The 21,435-nt window shown below is 40.4% G+C and overlaps 1 protein-coding gene across 1 annotated transcript in view; it reads left to right on the top strand.

Moving 5' to 3' along the window:
* IGF2BP3 (insulin like growth factor 2 mRNA binding protein 3) overlaps positions 1–21,435 on the top strand; it is a 159,296-nt gene that overhangs the window by 121,595 nt on the left and 16,266 nt on the right. Inside the window, exons 6-10 of the mRNA XM_032759358.2 lie at positions 2,698–2,979; positions 6,582–6,716; positions 8,248–8,370; positions 10,458–10,593; positions 12,098–12,223. Of these exons, the coding sequence (XP_032615249.1) occupies positions 2,698–2,979; positions 6,582–6,716; positions 8,248–8,370; positions 10,458–10,593; positions 12,098–12,223 (802 nt within the window). The remainder of the gene's footprint in view (positions 1–2,697; positions 2,980–6,581; positions 6,717–8,247; positions 8,371–10,457; positions 10,594–12,097; positions 12,224–21,435) is intronic.

Below are 21,435 nucleotides of genomic sequence, written 5' to 3' on the forward strand. Positions count from 1 at the left end.
TTAAGGCCAGGTGTGGTGGCTAACGCCTGTAATCCCAGCACTTTGGGAGGCCGAGGTGGGTGGATCACCTGACGTCAAGAGTTCGAGACCAGCCTGGCCAACATAGCAAAACTCATCTCTATTGAAAATACAAAAATTAGCTGAGGGTGGTGGTGACATGCGCCTGTAATCCCAGCTACTCAGGAGGCCGAGGCAGGAGAATTGCTTGAACCCAGGAGGTGGAGGTTGCAGTGAGCCAAGATCGCACCACTGCACTCCAGCCTGGGCAACAAGAACAAAAGTCCATTTCAAAAAAAAATTAAAGCTGTTTTGAAAGAATCTGTAGTTGGTTGACTCTTCTGCAACTCCAACTTTTTATAACAAATATACACCATAAATAATAAAATATATCAGCTGTTGTCTTCCTTTAGAAATAACCAAAATATTTTAGGGCCCTTAATCCACATTCCCTTAAGAGAAAAAGGGGACAGGAGGAAAGTACAGCATTAACTTAAGGTGCTGTCATCAAGGCATTGGCAAAATAAGTGTGGCATGTGTCAGCTATCATCCTCTGAAGCTTATGAAAAGAATGCCCTCTGACATAGAAATCACATGGAAATATCCCAAGACATTGTGTTTAAAAATAAGCCACAGAGCAGTGTACATCACAACCCCAATTATGCTTTTAACGAAGGAACTGAACGTGAATACATGTGTTTGTAAACATATAGAAAGGACTGGTCCATTTGTAGAAGTACTGCAGTGAGCAGCAGTTTTGGGAAGGGCCTTGGAGGGTTGGTGATGGTGCCAGAGCAACCTCTTGCTATTTTCTGCATGACTGATCTTTTACAATAAGAGTTCATTCATGTGCCAGAGAAGGTAGGACGGTGATAGAAGACTGAAGTGAGAAACTGAGAATCATTCTGGGCCGGAGAATGTCAGTGAGCCCTCTGTCTGCTTGCCCAGGTTTGCCTTCAAGGTCCTAGCCCTCAGTGACCTTTTTGGTGCTAGAACTGTCTCCCACTCTACCCCCTTTTTTCTATTTAAGTAAGAATTGAGAGTAGATTTGCAAATAAAGCAGTGTATAAGCCGGAAACGACCACACCAAGCAACTAGAAAGAGACCATTTTATGCCTGTTTTTCTTTCCCACCTCAGGTGAACTCAGGGCCATTGGAACAGAATCTGAGCAAAGAACCTGAGTGACACTGGGAAGTGTGGGGACTTCTTTCTTTTTGTTTTTCATTTTGTTGTGCACTGTGGAGTTAGAAAGGGATGTATTGTTAGATGTATGTTTATGAAATCTGGGCTATCTCCTCTCTACTAGTTTATTATTTTCCCTTCTGAAAACAGAACACACACACACAAAAAAATACAAAACAAAACAAAACAAAAAAAACCCCAGAAAATAGAAAACAACAATTTGGATGAATATTACAATAAATTAAAAGTTTCCAGATATGAGAGAATACATATCATGTATACTCATATATACTTACATAAAATTTTTAAATAGGCAGAATTAATCTATGGTATTAGAAGTCTGCAAGGGGGAGGGGGGCAGTGACTACCAGAAGCAGGTACTGGTGAGGCTTCTGGGGCCCTGATGTGTTCTAGTTCTGGATCTGGATGTGTGTGTTCACCTTGTGAAAATTCACTGAGATTTATGCTCAAGATTTGGGCACTTTTCCTTGCGTGTTAAAATAAAGATCAAGAATGAAAAAGAAGCTGGGTACAGTAGCTCATGCCTGTAATCCTAGCACTTTGGGAGGCCAATGCAGCAGATCACTTGAGGTCAGGAGTTCAAAACCAGCCCGGCCAACATGGTGAAACCCCATCTCTACTGAAAATACAAAAATTAGCCAAGCGTGATGGTGCACGCCTATAATCCCAGCTACTCAGGAGGCTGAGGCACAAGAATCGCTTGAACCCCGGCGGCAGAGGTTGCAGTGAGCCAAGATGGCTCCACTGCACTCCAGCCTGGGTGACACAGCTCCTTTGCAGAGCAAGACTCTGTCTCCAAAAAAAAAGAAAAAAAGGAAAAACTCTCCCCCAAATAGTGTGGTAGAATGGGCACACTCTTTTTTTGGTTTATCACCACCCCTGCCTCTTTGCCCCAAATCAGATCATAAACCACAAAGTCAGGGACTGGCTCATAATAGGTACTGAGTGTTATTGGTAGAATTTAATACTCAGGATAGTCTCTTGTGAATGGTTTAGAGAGATTTGTCCACTGGTTCTTAAAATGTTTTTAAATACTTCATATTTTAGAGTGTGAAGTGAAGGAGGTATATATTTCTGATGTCCTTCCACTGTGATTTGGAAACATTTGCCAAGGCAAGAAGCCCACTTGCTTCTCTCTTGCTGCTTAGCTATTCCTAAACCGTTAATAACCTTATGGGTTAAACTTAACCAACAGTTTGACAAAATGTTTTTTGTTTTTCTATTTTTCATTAGGAGATGGCGCATAAGTTCCCTTTGGAAACTTGTGGCCTTTTTCCCCACTGTGCCTGTCTCAAAGGAAAATGTGTGTGGGTGGTGGTGGTGCGGGGTGAGGGAGGGGAGGATTATGTGTGTTGCGGGTTTACTGCTTGTGCTGGGGCTTCCCTCAGAAGTTTAGAGCTAGTAATGCTGAGTAGAAGAGATGGGTGTTGCTTTGCTAAAAGATGTGTCATATAGAGTGATTCCTTTTCCCACCCCTGCCCCTTTTCAACTTTCAGAGCACTAGACAAACTGAATGGATTTCAGTTAGAGAATTTCACCTTGAAAGTAGCCTATATCCCTGATGAAATGGCTGCCCAGCAAAACCCCTTGCAGCAGCCCCGAGGTCGCCGGGGGCTTGGGCAGAGGGGCTCCTCAAGGCAGGGGTCTCCAGGATCCCTGTCCAAGCAGAAACCGTGTGATTTGCCTCTGCGCCTGCTGGTTCCCACCCAATTTGTTGGAGCCATCATAGGAAAAGAAGGTGCTACCATTCGGAACATCACCAAACAGACCCAGTCTAAGTGAGTATGCTGAGTGTGTGGTGGGTGTTCATGAGAATTCCCCTTGGAATCTTAGTAACAGTGTGTCGTTCTGGTACTTGGTGCCCTTCTGAACACAGCCATGAGGCCTCCTTTTACAGTACTTGGGAATGTGTATAAAAATCTTGCAATATCTTGGTGTTCATTTCATATAAATCTGGAGCTAATCCTCAGTCTCAAAGGGAACGTCAGATTTTCACACATGAATGGAAAACAAATGATACCTAATCTTCTTCTGGTTGGGGAGGCTCTGGAAGACAGAAAGGCAGCTTCTAGGTTGTTCTCTGTCCCACCCCTTACCCCCCACCTGCCCTCATTGCTTTTGGAAGTAATTTTCTGGGTCCAGTCCATTTTATTTGTGGCTTCCATACAGAGATGGTTTTTCAGTCTTGCCTTACTGGAGTAAAGAATTGCTCATCTTATTTGTCCAAATGTTTCCTGTGATTAAGCCACGTAATTAGAATGGCTTTTTCTTCTGGATATTTTTTGATGGTTTTAATTGGTGGGGTTTAAGGGATTGGAATATTCCCATTCAAATGTTGGAGCTAATTATCAGGAGCAGAAAGCAGGAACTATTTGTTTTTATTTACTACTGTAGCCCCAGGGCCAAGGCCAGGGCCCTGCTACATAGAAGGATCTTTTATTTGTCAAATGACTAAAATGACTATATGTGAATCATGTTTGAAGCCTTTCATGTGTGTCTAAGATAATTCTCAATTCTCATGCATTATATGTTGTTTTGCTTTAGAAACCATATTGTTGTACAGTATGTGGATATTTTTTGACCCAAAGAAGCTTGGTGACAAACTCTTCCCCTCATACCTAGCTCCGTAATGTGCTACAAGGCACATCTCTGAGTCTGTTACTACCGTATTCCCTGAAGAACCTGTGAGTGTGCTGGGAAGAAGAAGTTGTATCCAAAAATACCATTGTGCAAGCCTTGGGCCAGCTACAGAAATGACAAGATTATTTTGCCTTTTAAATTTAGAAAGGAGAATTCTTTTTTTTAATGTGATCCAAGGAAATAAGCTTAATCTTTCTCTAAAAGTTAGAACTACACTGCTGTGTATACTTTATGTGTTTGTTCCAGCAGGCCTAAGAGGACATGCATATTCATCATAGGCACCATGCCTGCATTGGACTAGCTGACCCATTTCTCATGCAGAACCAAAAAGAACTGCACTGAGTGGTGGTCCATACCCACCTGCTCCCTGCAGTGGCATCTGATCCTGCCTTCCCCTGCTTTGAAGCAGGAGATGTTGGGTGCTGGTTACCTGAATGCAAGATTAATCGCCCTGACCTCATCACGTAGGAGTGGGAAAGACAACTGGACCATAACCTAGTCAGTTGGCCTGACTTTAATCTTAAAATTTAAGGGCTTCTTGCTTCCCTTGATCCACCGTTACCTGCAGAAATTCATTATATGGCTTCCCTTCCTTGTCATGTAGCAGATTAGAATTGTTCCTTTTCGAGCTACTCATTTCCCTGTCAGATGAAAGAGCTGTGACTTAAATTGAACTGTTTGTTTTACTTAAGGCAGGAAGATGGGGATAGGGGAAGGGAAGCAATTTTTGTTATATCCGATGATTCATTTGCAGAGCTCTACCAGTGGATTTAATTAACTCTTGACATTGAAATTAGTCATTATCAGAACCTCTGTTTCTGGAATGGTCTCAGAGGGCCACTCTAATCTCCAAAGCCACATTCCCTTCTCTCAAGGGATCGGAGCTTAGTAATCCTTAGTGCAGTGAAAGGGTGAAAATAAACTGCAAAGAGGGATGCTAATGTGTTGCTGGAAGACAAGCATCCCTGAAAATGACTGGGGATTGAAACAGCAGCTGGGAAGATGACTCCTAAGATTGGGACTGTTATCTAAGACACTATTTTTTTATTAGTTATGTTTAGGTAGCCCTTAATTTGTTTCATGCCCTTATTTTTAGTTTTATCTTTTACTCTTGAGGTAAATCTTCAGATTTCAACCAAACATTTAGGGAAATGAAAGCCAAATCTTGATTTTATTGGCATGATCAAGTGGTCATTCTCATGGCCATGAGTTATTTAGCTCTTTAAGTGTTTGAGTGGCCAAAGGAACTCAACAAATACTTAATTTTCCCAAAAACACATATTTTTGAGTAGCTAATTTTTTTCTTGTACTTTTTAAATAATGGCAGGCTTATTTTATGTTTAATTCAAAATGTATAAATATGTAAATTAAAAAGTTACCATTCAGCTCACCTGGGTAGCTATTGGTAAGTTGGGGATATATATCTATAGGATTTGTTGCCTGTATCTACTAACTTGTGACTTTAAAAAAGAAACCATGTCATGATGTGAATTGCATTATTTCACTTAAGGACTTTTTACTATGTTGGTACCTGTAATTTTACCACATTTTCAAAAACATCTATATGATAGGAATATACTGTTATTTAACCATCTCTTCCTGCATTTAACCATCTCTTCCTGCAATTAGATAATTCTAATTTTCTATCTGTTAGAAACGGAACTTTACCATGTCAGTGGTTCTCAACCACAAATGATCATCTCTCTGCCCCAACCCCCGTAGACATTTGGCAATGTCTGGAGACATTTTTGGCTGTTAGAGTTGAGAGAGAGGCATGCTACTGGCATCTAGTAGGTAGAGGCCAGGGATGTTAGTAAATTTCCTACAATGCACAAGACACCCCACCCACAACAAAGAATCTGGCCCAAAAAGTCAGTAGTGCCAAGGGTAAGAAACATCACTCTTGGCCCATGTATGAGACTATATCTGTAGATGTTACCAGGAGTAGATGTTACAAGAAGTACCGTTCTTGAGTCACAAGGTGCTCAGCATTTTGCTGACCAGTTTTGCTCTATACTCCTACTAAAAGTGTTGAGTGTGCCTTGTTACCGATCATCTTGCCCATATTTAATTTTTCCTATCTCAATTTTTGCAAGTCTAGAAGAAAATGACATTCTTTTAACTGGCAGACATATAATTACTAGTGAAATTAAACATCATTTTGAGTTTATTGGCCACTTGCTTTTCTTGAAGTAGAATTGCCATCTGTCCAGGTTCCATTCCTATCACTGTTTGTTGCAGACTTTCCTCTATCAAGGAGGCAAAATGTGGGAAGAACCTTGCAAAGGGGAAGCAGATTGGTGAAATCTGCTCATCCAATGAATGAAGAATGATGTACTGTGCAGAATAAGCAGTTCAACTTGGCTTATGGGATTCCAACTCGTCTCTTGGCATGCCCTCCAGTTCCTATTTGTTTTAGAGCAGATTGAATCCAGGCTCTTTGTCATGAGACATTTGTTCTGTGGCATCTGAAAGGAAGCTGTAAGCACAAACAGCTTGGGTAGAATGAAAAGATGTCCCTGCTTGGTTGGATTGAGGAATGAGAAAGGGAGTGTTCCTAGAATTAAAATTTGCCTCTTAAGTCATTAATGTTGACAGCTTATTGAAAGTTTATGCTCTTGAGGGAAGTGAGTCATCTGCTTTGCCCTGAAGCCCTATGACTTTGCAGTTGGTAATTAGACTCCACTGTGAATACACGCTTACTGCTCTCGTTTTCCTCGCTGCTTGTGCCCACTATCAGAATCGATGTCCACCGTAAAGAAAATGCAGGGGCTGCTGAGAAGTCGATTACTATCCTCTCTACTCCTGAAGGCACCTCTGCGGCTTGTAAGTCTATTCTGGAGATTATGCATAAGGAAGCTCAAGACATAAAATTGTGAGTAAAGAAGATTGTCCTGTGAAAGAGGTTGATATTTGTGCTCTTGTATTTTTGATATCTCTGACACAATTCTTGGGAATTGCCAACAAACAAAGAGAAATGATATCCTGATGAGCTACAGTGGTTGGCGCTGTTGATTTGGTCGTGAAGTGTATGTCTTTTAATATTTAAATATTTTCATTCACATTTGAACATAGACGAGTGGTGATAACGGGGAAGAGAAGTGCAGCTATAGAAGAAGGCAACTTGGGGAACCTAGGACCAGGAGGTATCCTGGATTAACCCAAGACAGGAGCCCCAAATCTTGACTCATTCTTTACTCAGAGCTCACTGGAGCTCTGTTCTTGTCCTCTGCCTGGCCCCATCTTGGAGCAACAGGGAGTGTGGAGGTGGGGAAGTGCCTGAGTCTCTTCTAAGGCAAACTAGAGATTTATCTGGGTAACGCAGGTGGGAACTCTAACTATTTCTTCCACAGGAACCTTGAGTGAAAGTTGGGTTCTGTACCACGTTTAGTGTACAGAACAGCGCTGCACTGGAAGTAGAATCCAGAGTAAGGCACTGGAGTTAGTGTGGGGACCTCATTACCAACCTTAATTTGTAGAGAACTTTAAATATGTTTTAGTAATATTATATGTGGGTACCATCTTATAAAAATGTAATTATTAAAGTAAAAATTTTTAAAAAAGAATTATTTTAGTATAGAGAAAAATAGGCCCGGTGCGGTGGCTCATGCCTGTAATCCCAGCACTTTGGGAGGCTGAGACAGGTGGATCATGAGGTCAAGAGATCAAGACCATCCTGGCCAACATGGTGTAACCCCATCTCTACTAAAAATACAAGAATTAGCTGGGCGTGGTGGCACGTGCCTGTAGTCCCAGCCACTTGGGAGGCTGAGGCAGGAGAATGGCTTGAACCCGGGAGGCGGAGGTTGCAGTGAGCCGAGATCCCACCACTGCACTCCAGCCTGGTGCCAGAGGGAGACTGTCTCAAAAAAAGAAAAAGGAAAAGCCCACCATCTGTTAACCGCAATGACATTTTAAACAGTTTTATATATATATGACTGGGAAATTCAGAAAGCTACAAAATGAAAAGTGAAAGCTCCCCTTCCTGTTCTTATGCCCTTCCCCCAAAGTGTAACCACTATTGTTTCTTCTGTTTCCTTCTATAAATTATGCACATATCTCCAGGTATATATTTGTACTGGATGGTACTGTTTTTTATTTGTACATTGTGTTTTGGTAGTAGGGGTTTAGGAATATGGTTTTGAGTAAGAGACTCCATCACTGAAGATACTTCCTGAAGTGAATAAAATAAGAACTATTTTAGAAGTTAACTTCTGTATTTTTTTTTCCCCTTCTATTCATGCATTGCTAGAATGCTGGCCAATTGTCAGCAAGTTTTAAGCTGTACCTAACACAGTGCTTCCCAGATGGTAGGTAGGAAGTAAATGTTTAATGAGTGAATATTGTCTTTTTACCCAAGAATAGGTTTACTTATCCTAATTTTATGACCACTTTTCTATTTACAGCACAGAAGAGATCCCCTTGAAGATTTTAGCTCATAATAACTTTGTTGGCCGTCTTATTGGTAAAGAAGGAAGAAATCTTAAAAAAATTGAGCAAGACACAGACACTAAAATCACGATATCTCCGTGAGTGCCCCTTTGCTTTTGAATAAGAAAACTTTCCAACACTGTAAGCTGCATGTTGTGTATTGGGCTTAGCTTCCCACTTTACAGCTGCTTCAGCTAGCCTGTGCTGCCATACTTACACCTGGTTTCTCAAATACAGCTTGCTGCCTGTTAGGTTTCTGACCTGTATTGAAAGCATTATCTGCTTCTGGCAGGAGGAACCAAATGCTTTATGTTCATGTTTTCTAAATGCAATCTTAACTATGTTTTATGACATTTATTCCCAAAGTTGGACTATGTAACCCAGTTTATTATCCATTGTCGTGTAACGCATTATCCCAACATTTGACAGCTTAACACAATGTGAACATTAATTGCTCAGCTAGTTTTTGTGGGTTAGGAATGCAGGAGCAGCTTAGCTGGGTGGTTCTGGCTTGGGGTCTCACAATGCTGCTGACAAGTCGATGCTGGCTGTTGGCAGAAGGCCTCGGTGCCTCCTACATGGGCTTCTCCGCAGAGCTGCTTGAGTGTTCTCAAGACATGGCAGCTGACAAGATGGAAACTGCAATGTCTTTTATGACATAGTCTCAGAAGTTATACTCTATCGTTTTTCTAATGTTGTTTACACAAGTCAGCCCTGTTCGGTATGTATGTGTGGGACTACAGATAACTAGGTGACGGGAATCACCTTGGAGGCAGGCTACCACACTTAGAATTGTGGATGCTCTGAAATTACATGGAAAGGTTTTTCTGAGGGTGGCCATTCTTAGTTACAATCAGAGTACTCAAAAATGTGGGAAAAGATTGATGAACTGAGGAAGAGTGGTAGGGGAAAGACTGCACAGTGTCTGTGTACAAGGAGTTTTCAAAGGAGGTAGTAAGGAAGCAGGAAACTTCTGTTTGGTTGTAAAGAAAGGGGGAAAAAAACCCCACAAACTGGTAAATACAATAAGTAATACTACTTTGTCTTAAATTTACCCCCAGAAAGGGGAGAGTTTTAAAAGAAAAAAATCTTAAAAGTTATTCTAGAAGCAGCTATTTTTAAAACTGTAATACAAAATGCTTGGCAGGGCCAGGTTGAGACTGAATTAGAATTATAGACTTCTTTTTAAAGTAGTCTAAGAGAAATAGTCTTCATTATATAAATGTTTACATTTTTAGCAAGTTTGAGGAAAATATTAAGGAATAACTTCCCATTCATCTGGCTCAAGGTAACCCTGTGACATTTTACTAGTAGTGAAAATGAGAACTTCAGGAAGATGAAGGAGATTTGTACCAATAATCCGTATCCTCTCAATTTATGTACTTAGTTCTGTTTTCCATGGCACATGTCTCCCATTGCTTTTCCTCTCAAGGCTGTTGACCAGCATAGGCTTAGGTGTTTTCAGGTATGATTTTCAGTGGCTTTTGAAGGTTCAGCAGGACCTAGGTCCCACAGGGAGTTTCTGAATATTGCTGCCACTATCTAACGTTTTTGTTATCTAAATGGCCATCGGTGAACCATTTTAAATTTTAGTCAAGATGGATTGATATTCTTCCAGCCTACTTCAATCTAAATTCTAAAAAAACTGGTAAAAACTAAGTTTAGACACATGAATTCTGGCTTGTGTTTTTGGAATATTTCCATGCTTTCTCCTTGCTTGGTGACCCAGAAAATGCAATTGCACGAGAATGCCAATTATGCCTAGGATTGGTTAATACAGACTAGGAACATACTTATGAAAGGTTATGTACTTAGGGTATTTGGTTTCCTCAAAAACTATACATCTTTCCAGTCATTTTTCAATTCACTGTTCAATTGTGAAAGTAGTTCAACTCTAAGTGGTTGAGAAGTAAGCTTTATTTAAAATATGGACTTGATTGAACTATATGTACCCAGTAATCTTTAGTCGAGAAAATAGGAGGGCAAGTATTTTCTTCTCTCTTGCAGCTTTACAGTTTTGGATTTACGTCTTTTGGGGCTTACTCATTTCCCATCATGTTTTACCACCCACTTTTACATATTACCAGGCTCCACAGTTTGTTTTTAATTGCCATCTGTGGCTGAATTATTAGCTGTCTTCCTCCAATTTTCATTCTTTTTCTTTCCCTTCTTTTTCATTCTGCAGATTGCAGGAATTGACGCTGTATAATCCAGAACGCACCATTACAGTTAAAGGCAGTGTTGAGACATGTGCCAAAGCTGAGGAGGAGATCATGAAGAAAATCAGGGAGTCTTATGAAAATGATATTGCTTCTATGAATGTTAGTTTTGTTATGAAGGGCATGTCTTTAACAAATAGTTAAAACAGTGTTTCTAACTGCATTAATATTGAATTCTTTTGTGGCATTACCACTAGCAGTAGTTCTAGTTGATTTTTAGCACCTCAACAAGTACCCTGGGATAGTAGGGAAGATACTGACTTTGACATTAAGCTTTGCTGTCTCTGTGACTTTAGCAAATTATTTAGTATTTGAGCCTTAGCTTCCTTCTCTCTGAAGTAAGGCTAGTGTCTACCTACAAAGGTTAATATAGTACCTCTCTTGCAATGTTAATTTGAGAGAGTTTAATATAGAAGAAATGTTACATGAACTGGATTTGAATCACAGCTGAGCCATTTATGAGCTGCAACTCTATTCTCTTAGATGATTTACTCAGTCTCTCTGAGCCTCAGTTTACTCATCTGTAAAATGGGACTACTGCCTACCTTGCATTCTTATTAGGATTACAATAGATATAATGCATATAAAAGTTAATGTTAAGGTTACAGGTTTAAAACTTGGTTACCCATATAAACCTTGGAGATACAAGAATTTCAATTGATAAAACAGTCTGTGTAGTGCATCTGAGGCTATTAAAGCAAATTGCTGACATTCCTTAATCAGTGAAATGGTGCTGAAAATGGAACACTTCAAAAGCCTGTCTTAAATTTTAAAGTAAATGACTTTAAAAAATAATTTTTTTTCAATTGGGCCAGTCATCTGAAACACAAAACCTGAGACGAGGGAAATGTGCAAATACTGCGTTTGTGAGAAGAGCCTAGAATGCTAGTCATTTCACACCCCACATGACTTCTTGCCAACCTGCTTCAAATGTTCTGGAATCAATTGGGATTAAATCTAACCCCCTTAGGCCTTTTAAAAAGATTTTCAAGTACACTCAAATCTCCCTTCCACCGTCTACGTTACATCCTCAACCCTTACAAAATTAAACAAATTAAAATCCCCTTTCTGGCTCCTATGTCCATTCCAATGATAGGTTTACTTGCAGTAGTTACATGGGGATGGGTCCTGATTTCCAGAGGGCTCAACTTTGAGGCCTCTAGACCCATGGTTGCTAAGTTTTACCCAACGACTAAAGATCTCTTAATAGCTGGTTTGCTTTTCAATGAACCAATCTTACTTGATTACCTCTTCACCTCTGATACATGACTTTTAGTCTATATTTAGTTTGCCCACAGCATGCAGAATACAGTTTTGTCTAAGTCCTGTGGGCTAGTCATAAGGGAAAGGAAAGCTTCCCTTGAGATATCTTAATGCAGCTGTGGACCAAGGAGGGGGGCAAACAAGCACACAGATTTAAAAATACCAAGGGATATAAACAGATGTAAACAATGTACTCAAGTAAAGTCCCATGGAACATCTGCTTTGAGTTATACGATCATTTCTTTATTAGACAAGAGGTCAGTTTGAATATTGTCACTTAAAAATGCTCACTTTCCCTTGATTCTTTTAATTGTCAAATTAAGGGGCCTTTTTACTGTTGCAGCTTCAAGCACATTTAATTCCTGGATTAAATCTGAACGCCTTGGGTCTGTTCCCACCCACTTCAGGGATGCCACCTCCCACCTCAGGGCCCCCTTCAGCCATGACTCCTCCCTACCCGCAGTTTGAGGTAAGATAACTGGCCTTGGCTTTCTTTGTGATTGGGCAAAATCTTAATGTAAACCTGGTCCCCGCGTGATCATCTGTTTAGATGCCATCATATGCTCTCCAGTTCTTGCTGATGGAGCCTTCTTATTTGGCCCTTTGTGGAGTAGACATGGGATTATTTTTCAGTTTTTGGATAGCAGTATTGTCAACATGTGTTTTCAAATATCACAAGAAAAGTTTGGGAGTTTGAGGTGGCAGGGGAAGAAACTTAGTAATTGTTTTTCTTATTTAAAAAAATTTTTTTTTCTTTTTTCTTTTTTTTTATTCTAAGTTCTGGGATACATGTGCAGAATGTGCAGGTTTGTTACATAGGTATACATGTGCCATGGTGGTTATTTAAAATTTTTTGGAAACACAGTCCCACTCTTTTGCCCAGGCTGGAATGCAGTGGTACAATCTTGACTCATTGCAACCTTCACCTCCCAGGTTCAAATGATTCTCATGCCTCAGTCTCCTGAGTAACTGGGATTACAGGTGTGTGCCACACCACACCCGGCTACTTTTTTTGTATTTTTAGTAGAGACAGGGTTTCGCCATGCTGTTCAGGCTGATCTCGAACTCCTGGCCTCCAGTGGTCTGCCTGCCTCGGCCTCTCAAAGTGCTGGGGTTACAGGCGTGAGCTATTACCTGGCCAGTAATTACTAAATACTAAAGGAAAAGATTTCTTAAAGGCTTCTTTCATCTTTGTCACCTGAAGTCAATGGCTTTGAAAGGTCAGGAGTGACTATGTGTGTTTTCCATGTTGAGTGTACATTTTTAAGCCAAAGAGATAAGATAGTTTTGTGCACAATTATATTGTGTGTGCGTGTGCATACATTAAGCAGATGTTTATTTTGTAAAGAGGTAGGTTATATAAGAAATAAAGCTTAGGCCAAGTGCTATGGCTCACACCTGTAATCCCAGCACTTTGGGAGGCCGAGGCGGGAGGATCACCCGAGGTCAGGAGTTCAAGACCAGCCTGGCCAACATGGTGAAACCCCATCTCTACTAAAAATACAAAAAATTAGCCGGAGTGGTGGCAGGTGCTTGTAATCCCAGCTACTTGGGAGGCTGAGGCAGGAGAATCGCTTGAACCTGGGAGGCAGAGGTTGTAGTGAGCCGAGATTGTGCCATTGCACTCTAGCCTGGGCGACAGAGTGAAACTCCGTCTGGGAAAAAAAAAAAAATTTTATACTTGCTTTTTAAGAATAGCAGTTTCCTTGAGGTCAGAAATAGGAGACTAGTGATGGTATGAAAATAATCGCAGCACAGCAGACACCTGATGGAATAAATTATTTTGAAAGTAGTTAATAATTCAGTTGCATTATCAATAATTGGAGGTATTCATGTGACATTTTAGGATCTTCATGAATTTGTTTTGACATCTCTCCCTTTTTGTTTGGCTCTCTTACTTAATATTAATATTTTGAGTGATACCTCTAACACCAATTTAGGGAAATGTCCAGGTAGGAATAGGTCGGGGATTCCATTGTATTACTACCTAGAATAAATATGTAGAGTAAAATGACATTGAAATTGTACAGAAAATACAGATGGCTCAGGTTGTCCCCCTTTTATCCCTTTAAAAATGAAAGTTTCCTTTTCCCGTCCTTGAACCCACCAAACTGATAGGGGTTCTAAGCAGTTGCCCTCTTGCCGTATGTGTTTCTGCCTTTACTGTCAGCAGCATCTTGTCTCCCCGGCAATTCACCTGCCATTTCTAGTATGTTTTGGCCTGGAAATCATGTAACAGATAGAAAGATAGCCATCACAATTTCAGCTACAGGTGAAATGTGCATAGATTCATTACGCGCCCCCTGAAGTGGCTGGCATGTTTGTACCTTGATGCTAAAGGGGACTGGTGGAAAGAACCCTGGAGTCAGAGTGCAGGTCTGGCCCACTGCCTCTGACACAATTTTGTGTCACTGAAGGTCAGACTCCTTGGCTCTGGATTTGTTTTCTCACCTGTATAATAAAAAAAAAAAAAACTGAACTATAAGAATTTTGTCTAAAGACTTTAAGGTCACACATTTCTAGTTTCTATAGAATTAAATAATATGAAAGGTTTAAGGAGGAATAGGGGAGAATGAGCCTAAAATAGGAATCTGAGAGTACATCTAGGGACTTAACTTTGAACATGTCCACTAGTTTATGTGTGTGTCATAGGATTGGTTTAGGGCAGGTGTGTCCCCAACACTTCTGTATAAAATGACACTTACTAAAAGGTACAATGAGCTGATCATGTGAAGTAACTCCGTGCTAGGAAAGCTCGCATCTAACCCACATTTCTGCTGGTTCCCCTAAATTAGCTTTCTCTCTGGGTGGGTTGCTTAACCTCTCTGTTTCATTCCCAGTTTGTAAACTGAGGTGTCCCTTTAACTCTTTTTTTCTCTCCATACTGGTGACATGTTCCAATCAACAAAGCTTTTCACATTACAAGTGGTCACAGAATAGAACATTCTTGGACATCAGTCTTTTACACTTACATGGATGCTTCAGTAGCCAAAATTCCTAAAGTGAACTTGTAGGTAACTATTTTTAAAATATATAGATAAGACTGCATATTCTTTGGATTTAGTCATTTTTCTGACTTAAGGTATAGTTCTGTGTATCAGGTTCCTATGTTAGAAAAATTAAGAATGCTTTGAGACAAGTGAGATTATATTAAGAACTTATATTTCTCCAGCACTTCTACAGTCTTAAATATCTGAATGACTTAAATCAGTGGCAGTTTTGTTTTAAGAATAGCAGGAGGTCAGTGATGTTTACTTAAATAAAAGTTGAGCCAAGAGTAAATGTAAGGAAGATGTCACTGGAATAGGTCATCTTGCTTCTCCTGTCATTTAAGCTAAATCAAATAGGTGCAATTAGAAGGAGCAAATGAGAACAGAAGTTGCAGAAGCTGCCAACAGTAAAAACACTGCCACAGGGCAAGAGCTGCAAACATGTAACAGTCTGGTGGTTTCAAGGACAGGCAATGGAAATTCACATTCTTAAAAGGAATACAACATGGACAGTCTTAACAATCTGTGTTCTTTGCAGAATCCCAGTGGATATTTTATTCTACGTGTATTCCAGGCAGTGATACAATGGAGTTTTCAACTTTATAACTGAATATTTTCCTAAATCATTTACCCAAATCATATATTTCCCTAAATCATATATTACTGCTTTTATTTCTTATTTTACATTCATTGACAATCTGTAAAGTTCAGCATTAATTATTCCCTGCCTTAAGGGGAAAAAAAATGTTTTTCCCATAATTAAATTATAATTACCCCAGACAATTTGAATTAAAATCCCCGAGGGTAGGGGTAAGGCAAAGGTATCAATTTTGAAAGCTCCCTAGATGACTCCAAGTGTAGCCAAGGCTAACAACAACTGTTTAATTAGTTAAGAACTTATGTTCCACTTAAATAAATAAAAATCTCAGTGGGAGCAGGTGGAAGCTCAGAAATGTGTAGTTTCATAAAGGTCATCAGGAGTTTTTTGCTACCCGTTTATTGTCAGGAACTGTTCTTTTCAAGAGACGGGGACTCACTATGTTGCCCAGGCTGGACTTGAACTCCTGGGTGCAAGTGATCCTCCCACCTCCAACTCCCAAGTTGCTGGGACTACAGGCACACACCATCACGCCCAGCTAAGAACTTCTGTTCTACAAAGAATGTTTACTAGTCTTTGGAGGGGCGCTTCAATGTTGAAAAGAACATTTTCTATCAGTACCAATTGCAAGGGAGAAAAAGTTCAGGATAAGCACAAATACATACTAGTTGTGTATATCCCTTTTTCTACCTTGTTCTATGCTTTGAAGAGTGAAAAAAACTCAGCTCTTTCTCTCTGGACCACCTGCCATCCCAACTCGTAGGAAATATCATGCCAAAAACCTCTGTGGGATGTTGCCATATGTCTGTTTTTACCCTTCTAACTCTATTTTGGCATACTACATGTATCAGGATTAGGTTTGGGTATGTATTGTTACAAGAAGAAAAAAATGGCTTAAATTAGTTTTCCTTTTTCATGAGAAGAGTTCAAGGGTAGACAATCCAAGGCTGGAAGTGGTTCCACCATATCCTTCAGGACTGGTGCTTCTATCTGCCTTGTGTGCCATTCTCTGGCCCAGGATAACTGCTCAAGCTCCAACTGTTGGGTCTGTTTCCAGCCAACAAGAAGGATAAAGGATTGCTAGGTGTGGTGACAGACACCTGTAGTCCCAGGTACTGAGGAGGCTGAGGTGGGAGGATTGCTTGAGCCCAGGAATCTCAGTCCAGCCTGGGCAACATGGTGAGACCTCATTTCAAACTGAAAAAAAGGATAAAGGATCAAAATTGGCAGCATCCTTATTTAAGGACACTGCCTGAGGATAGCTTTTCATACTTCTGTTTGCCTCATGTTGGCCAGAACATACCACTGGCTGTGTCTAGCTGCAAGAGAAGCTGGGAGACAATCCCTGTGTGGGGGCAGCAATGTGCCCATTAAACACAGGGTCTGTTACTAAAAGGAAAATACATGTTGGAGACAGCTATTTCTCTGCTTCACTGGATTTGGCACTATTGCCTGTTAAAGGAGCCTCCCAGAGCCTGGGAGAGAGGAAGCAAGCTTTTAAGTTCTCTCAAAAAGCAGAATCTAAATTCTGGAGGAGAAAATTCAATATTCCAGATTCTCATTCCTGTGGTTATTTTCATCTAAATAAAGAGAAAACACCATTATTCAGAAAATCAGATTGTCCCTGGATACAATTAGAGTAAATTCCACTTTCAAACAGCTGTCAGGCAATCTTCTGGCTTAATGTTCAGGGGAACAATTCTTTAACAAGTGTTGTTTGAGTATATATAACTTCAAGTTGCAGGGGGTGGGGGGTGGTTGCAAGTACTCAGTTGGAATAGCTTTGCCTTCACTATTTTTAGACTTTGTTCTTTTTCTAAACCCAAATCACTAATACTTAACTATTTTGTGTACCTAGTGGTCACCACTTTTTGAAATACAAATAAACTATTGTTTTTAAAGACAGTAAATTTCCCAAAGCTTTACCAGTTTCTTTGCTTATCATTGCTTCTTTTTTTTTTTTTTCTTTTGGAGACAGAGTCTTGCTCTGTCACCCAGGGTGGAGTGTGGTGGCGCAATCTCGGTTCACTGCAAACTCCACATGCTGGGTTCAAGGGATTCTCGTACCTCAGCCTCCTGAGTAGGTGGGATTACAAGCGTGCAGCACCATGCCTGGTTAATTTTTGTATTTTTAGTAGAGACAGCGTTTTACCATGTTTGCCAGGCTGGTCTCGAATTCCTGACCTCAAGTGATCCGCCCACCTCGGCCTCCCAAAGTGCTGGGATTACAGATGTGAGCCACTGCAGCTGGCCTATTCTTTAGCAAGAAAAGTGAAGCCAAAAAGAAGCAATGATAACAACCAGGCGTTGCGATGAGCCGAGGAGGTGGAGGTTGCAATGAGCCGAGATCGTGCCACTGCACTCCCGCCTGGGTGGCTAAGCAAGACTCTGTCTCCAAAAAAAAAAAAAAAAAAGAACATACAATTTTATGTTTGTGAGGGTCTATGATATTAAAAAAAAAACAACAACAAACAAAACTGGGTTAGAAAGTTAAAGATCGACAGGCATTTTGCTCTCAGCACTTTTAAACTGTTCCTGAACTGCATTGTGGTATCTATACTTGCTGATGAGAAGCTTGCTGTTCCTTTGAAGCTATCACAGATTACGTACTAAGATCATGTTTATCCTTGATGTCTTGTAGTAGGTTAACAGTGAACTTCTGCTTTCATTTTAAATGTATATTGCCTGTCAAGAAGTAGGTTTTGATGGCTAAATGTTTCAAAGAATCTTTTTTTTTTAATATATACTACTTCCTTTTTCTTTTAGAATTGTTTCATTTCTCTACTCATGTTTTCTCATTCCTGCTTTGTAGCATGAAAGTAGAAATGATGCATCTCTTCTTTGGATAAATCCCTTGGCTCTATTCCATTCTAGAACTTTGCCTACTAGTTCCCCCACAATATTCTCTTCTTCCCAGAACCTGCCAGGTTGAGTCTCCCCAGAGCCAAAGAGTTGGTTCTTCCAACAGACAAAAAGTCTCTAGTTCCTGCCTAGCAGCTGGCTCATGCAGTACTTAACTGGCAAACTTCGAGTTTATAAATGACAGGAAACGTGCCTTTCAGAAATGCTCAAACAGTAGGGAAGAAGGAATTGGCAGCTAGTGAAGCAGAGCAAGAGCTGGAATTGGCATAGTGCGTGTCGCCTTAGCTGGATGGTCTTGGCAGCATGCAGTGGGGTTGGCAGAAGTAATCCCAAGGGCTGCTGGCTTCAGTTTTGATAGCCTCGTCTTCTCAGAAGTCTCCAAAATGATAGTGTAACCTTAAAATGGCTAGCTTTCTGCTTATGAAAGAGGCAAGAGAGATGAGCACTTTTTTAGGCTTAAGGTACTCTAAGAAACAAAGGGCCAGGCGCAGTGGCTTATGCCTGTAATCCCAGCACTTTGGGAGGCCAAGGTGAGAGGATTGCTTGAGATCAGGCTGGGCAACATAGGGAGACTCTGTCTCTACCAAAAAAACAAAACAAAACAAAACTTTTTTAGATTAGCTAGGGGTGGTGGCCTTTGCCTATCCCAGCTACTTGGGAGGCTAAAATAGGAAGATCACCTGAGCCCAGGGAGGTCAAGGCTGCAGTGATCTGTGATTGAGCCACTGCACTCTAGCCTGGGTGACAGAGTGAGACCCTGTCCAAAAAAAAAAAAAAATTTGAGTTGGAAGGAATTCTTTAAATCAGATGACTGTTTCAGGGAGTCTCTTAGTCTTCCTACTTAAGATTTCTCATGGTGGGTGCAACTCTTTTGTTGGTAAACAGTTTCTAAGTAAGTAACTCACTGTGCACATTTATTATCTCTGAGAATCCTTGGTTATCTAGTTATGGCGAAAAACTTTCTTTGCTTTTTTTTTTTTTTAACGTTAAAGACTTCAATATTTTGTTCAGGTCATGGAGTTGAGTAAACTTAGTTTCAGTTCCAGACCAAAATCCATTTAAAAAAAAAAAAAAAACCCCAGGAGTATCTATTTTACAAGCCAAAGGGAAACCCTGGCATCCTTCCAGGTTCCTGGAGGCTGATCGTGTTGGCTGGCATGCATGTCTCCATGCCTTTGTGATGTCTTAGATTTTGTCCCCCACAAAGTAAATACACTTAACCTTACTGTTTGCTCATACTTGTATGTCTTCACGATAGATGATTAGGAATTACTCATTGGCAGACTTCACCAGTTATGCAAACTTTCAGTTGAGCAGCTTTGTTCTTCTGTTATTTCAAGCCATAGTTTAGAGTCTACCAAGAAGTCCAAAGGAAGTTTTGCCGATAGGCATCTGGCAGAAATCCGTTGGGAAGCAGCTTATGTCCTGTGAACATCCTTCAGTCCCAAAGAATGTATCCAAGAAAAGGTTCAGACAACGCAACTAGACCTTAACTTAAATGGAAGGAATATGTAACAAGACTGGGTAATGCTAATGGGCCTTTTCCGACCTAGGGTCTCATAGACTTAAATTCAGGTGAAAAAGGCTTATAACTTTTGCTCTGCCTGCTGAGTTTTGCAAGTAAAAATTTAAATTATCTGCCTATTTGGGGTGTCCAAATCCTGACACAGGTTTGTTCTAGCATAGGCTTATTCTAGTCTCGATTTCTTTTTTATTTTTTTGAGACAGAGTCTCGCTCTGTTGCCCAGGCTGGAGTGCAGTGTCATGATCTTGGCTCACTGTAACCTCCACCTCCCAGATTCAAGCGATTCTCCTGCCTCAGCCTCCTGAGTAGCTGGAATTACAGGCACGTGCCCAGCTAATTTTTGTACTTTTAGTAGAGATGGATTTTCATCATATCAGCTCAGCTGGTCTCGAACTCCTGACCTCAAGGGATCCACCTGCCTCAGTCTTCCAAAGTGCTGGGATTACAGGCGTGAGCCACGGCGCCCGGCTCATGGCTTATTCTGAATCCCATATAAGAATGAAGTGTACCAGAGAGCCAATTTAATGATTGGCAAAAGTTGACAGCATATTTATGTGAGCTGCCTTACATTCCCAGAGGAAAATTTTCTTGAAAAGTAATCTTTGGTTAAGAAGATGCTTCGTGGATAGGAAGTTGGAGCAAAGGGAATTGGACGACGTTCAGAAATGTCTTCACCAAGCCTCAGACATATGATGAGTCAACTTTTCTTTAAGACATGATTGCCAACAGCACACATCATTGTCTGTCATTCTAGGGCAGCATCTCCTGGTGTGGAAAAACACTTAGTTTGCTTCTAACTCTGCTGCTTCTATTTGACAAGTTCTGTTGCTTCTGTTTTCATTCTAGGATAGGACATTTTAAAGTCTACACACTGATTCTTCATGTATGTGCCCTTTTTTTCTGTTAAATTTTGGTCCTTTTGACCCTTATCTACTGGCCACCATTCCTTTTCCAAAGCTTCACACAACATTTCTCTTAAGTTTATGCTTAATCTTCATTTTGGGTTTGTTGTTTCTCATCAGCAAAACAAGAACATGGACAGCCCTTCATCACTATGTCAGAAAGATAACTTTGTTTTTGTTTCTCACAGCAGCAGTCTTGGACGTGTTCCAGGCTAAGACACATGCATGTTCAGGCCAGGCTTTCACTCTGAGGAGGATGCTGCTACATTAGTGTTCTCTGGGGATATTTAGGAATTGCTCTCTGAAACCAGTACCAGGAATAGTCATTTTTTAATAAGTAAATGAATAGTTTTTCTCTCATAGTCATGGGAAATCATGCAACTAACTTTTTAAAAAATTAGCTGCGAGGAAGCTTAAAGCCAGATTTGTATAACAGCATTTTTGGCTTCATCTTATCTTGAGTGCTCAGGTCCCTATGCTCTTATTTCTTCACCTCCTTTGTTTTATCTTTCCAGATTATGTGTATTTTATAAGCAGCATAAAATTCTTTTTGGAACAAAGCCCAGGAAACAAATAATTACACAGTTGTGACGAAATACTGTGGGGTAAATCTGGGAAAGTTACACATTAGGTTTAGTTTGACCATTGAAAAGGTCTTTATCACCACCAGCCTCCCCCAAGTATATTGTTCAGAAGAACATAATATGGACATTCTTAGTGAGATAAAATATTTAGATCCCACCCTTAATTTTTAAAAAAATGGTCAAGATTAACTTAATGGTCTTGATACAAGGACCAGAATGA

This window comes from Hylobates moloch, unplaced genomic scaffold (genome assembly GCF_009828535.3).
Source record: "Hylobates moloch isolate HMO894 unplaced genomic scaffold, HMol_V3 SCAFFOLD_1, whole genome shotgun sequence".
Taxonomy (NCBI): Eukaryota; Metazoa; Chordata; class Mammalia; order Primates; family Hylobatidae; genus Hylobates; species Hylobates moloch.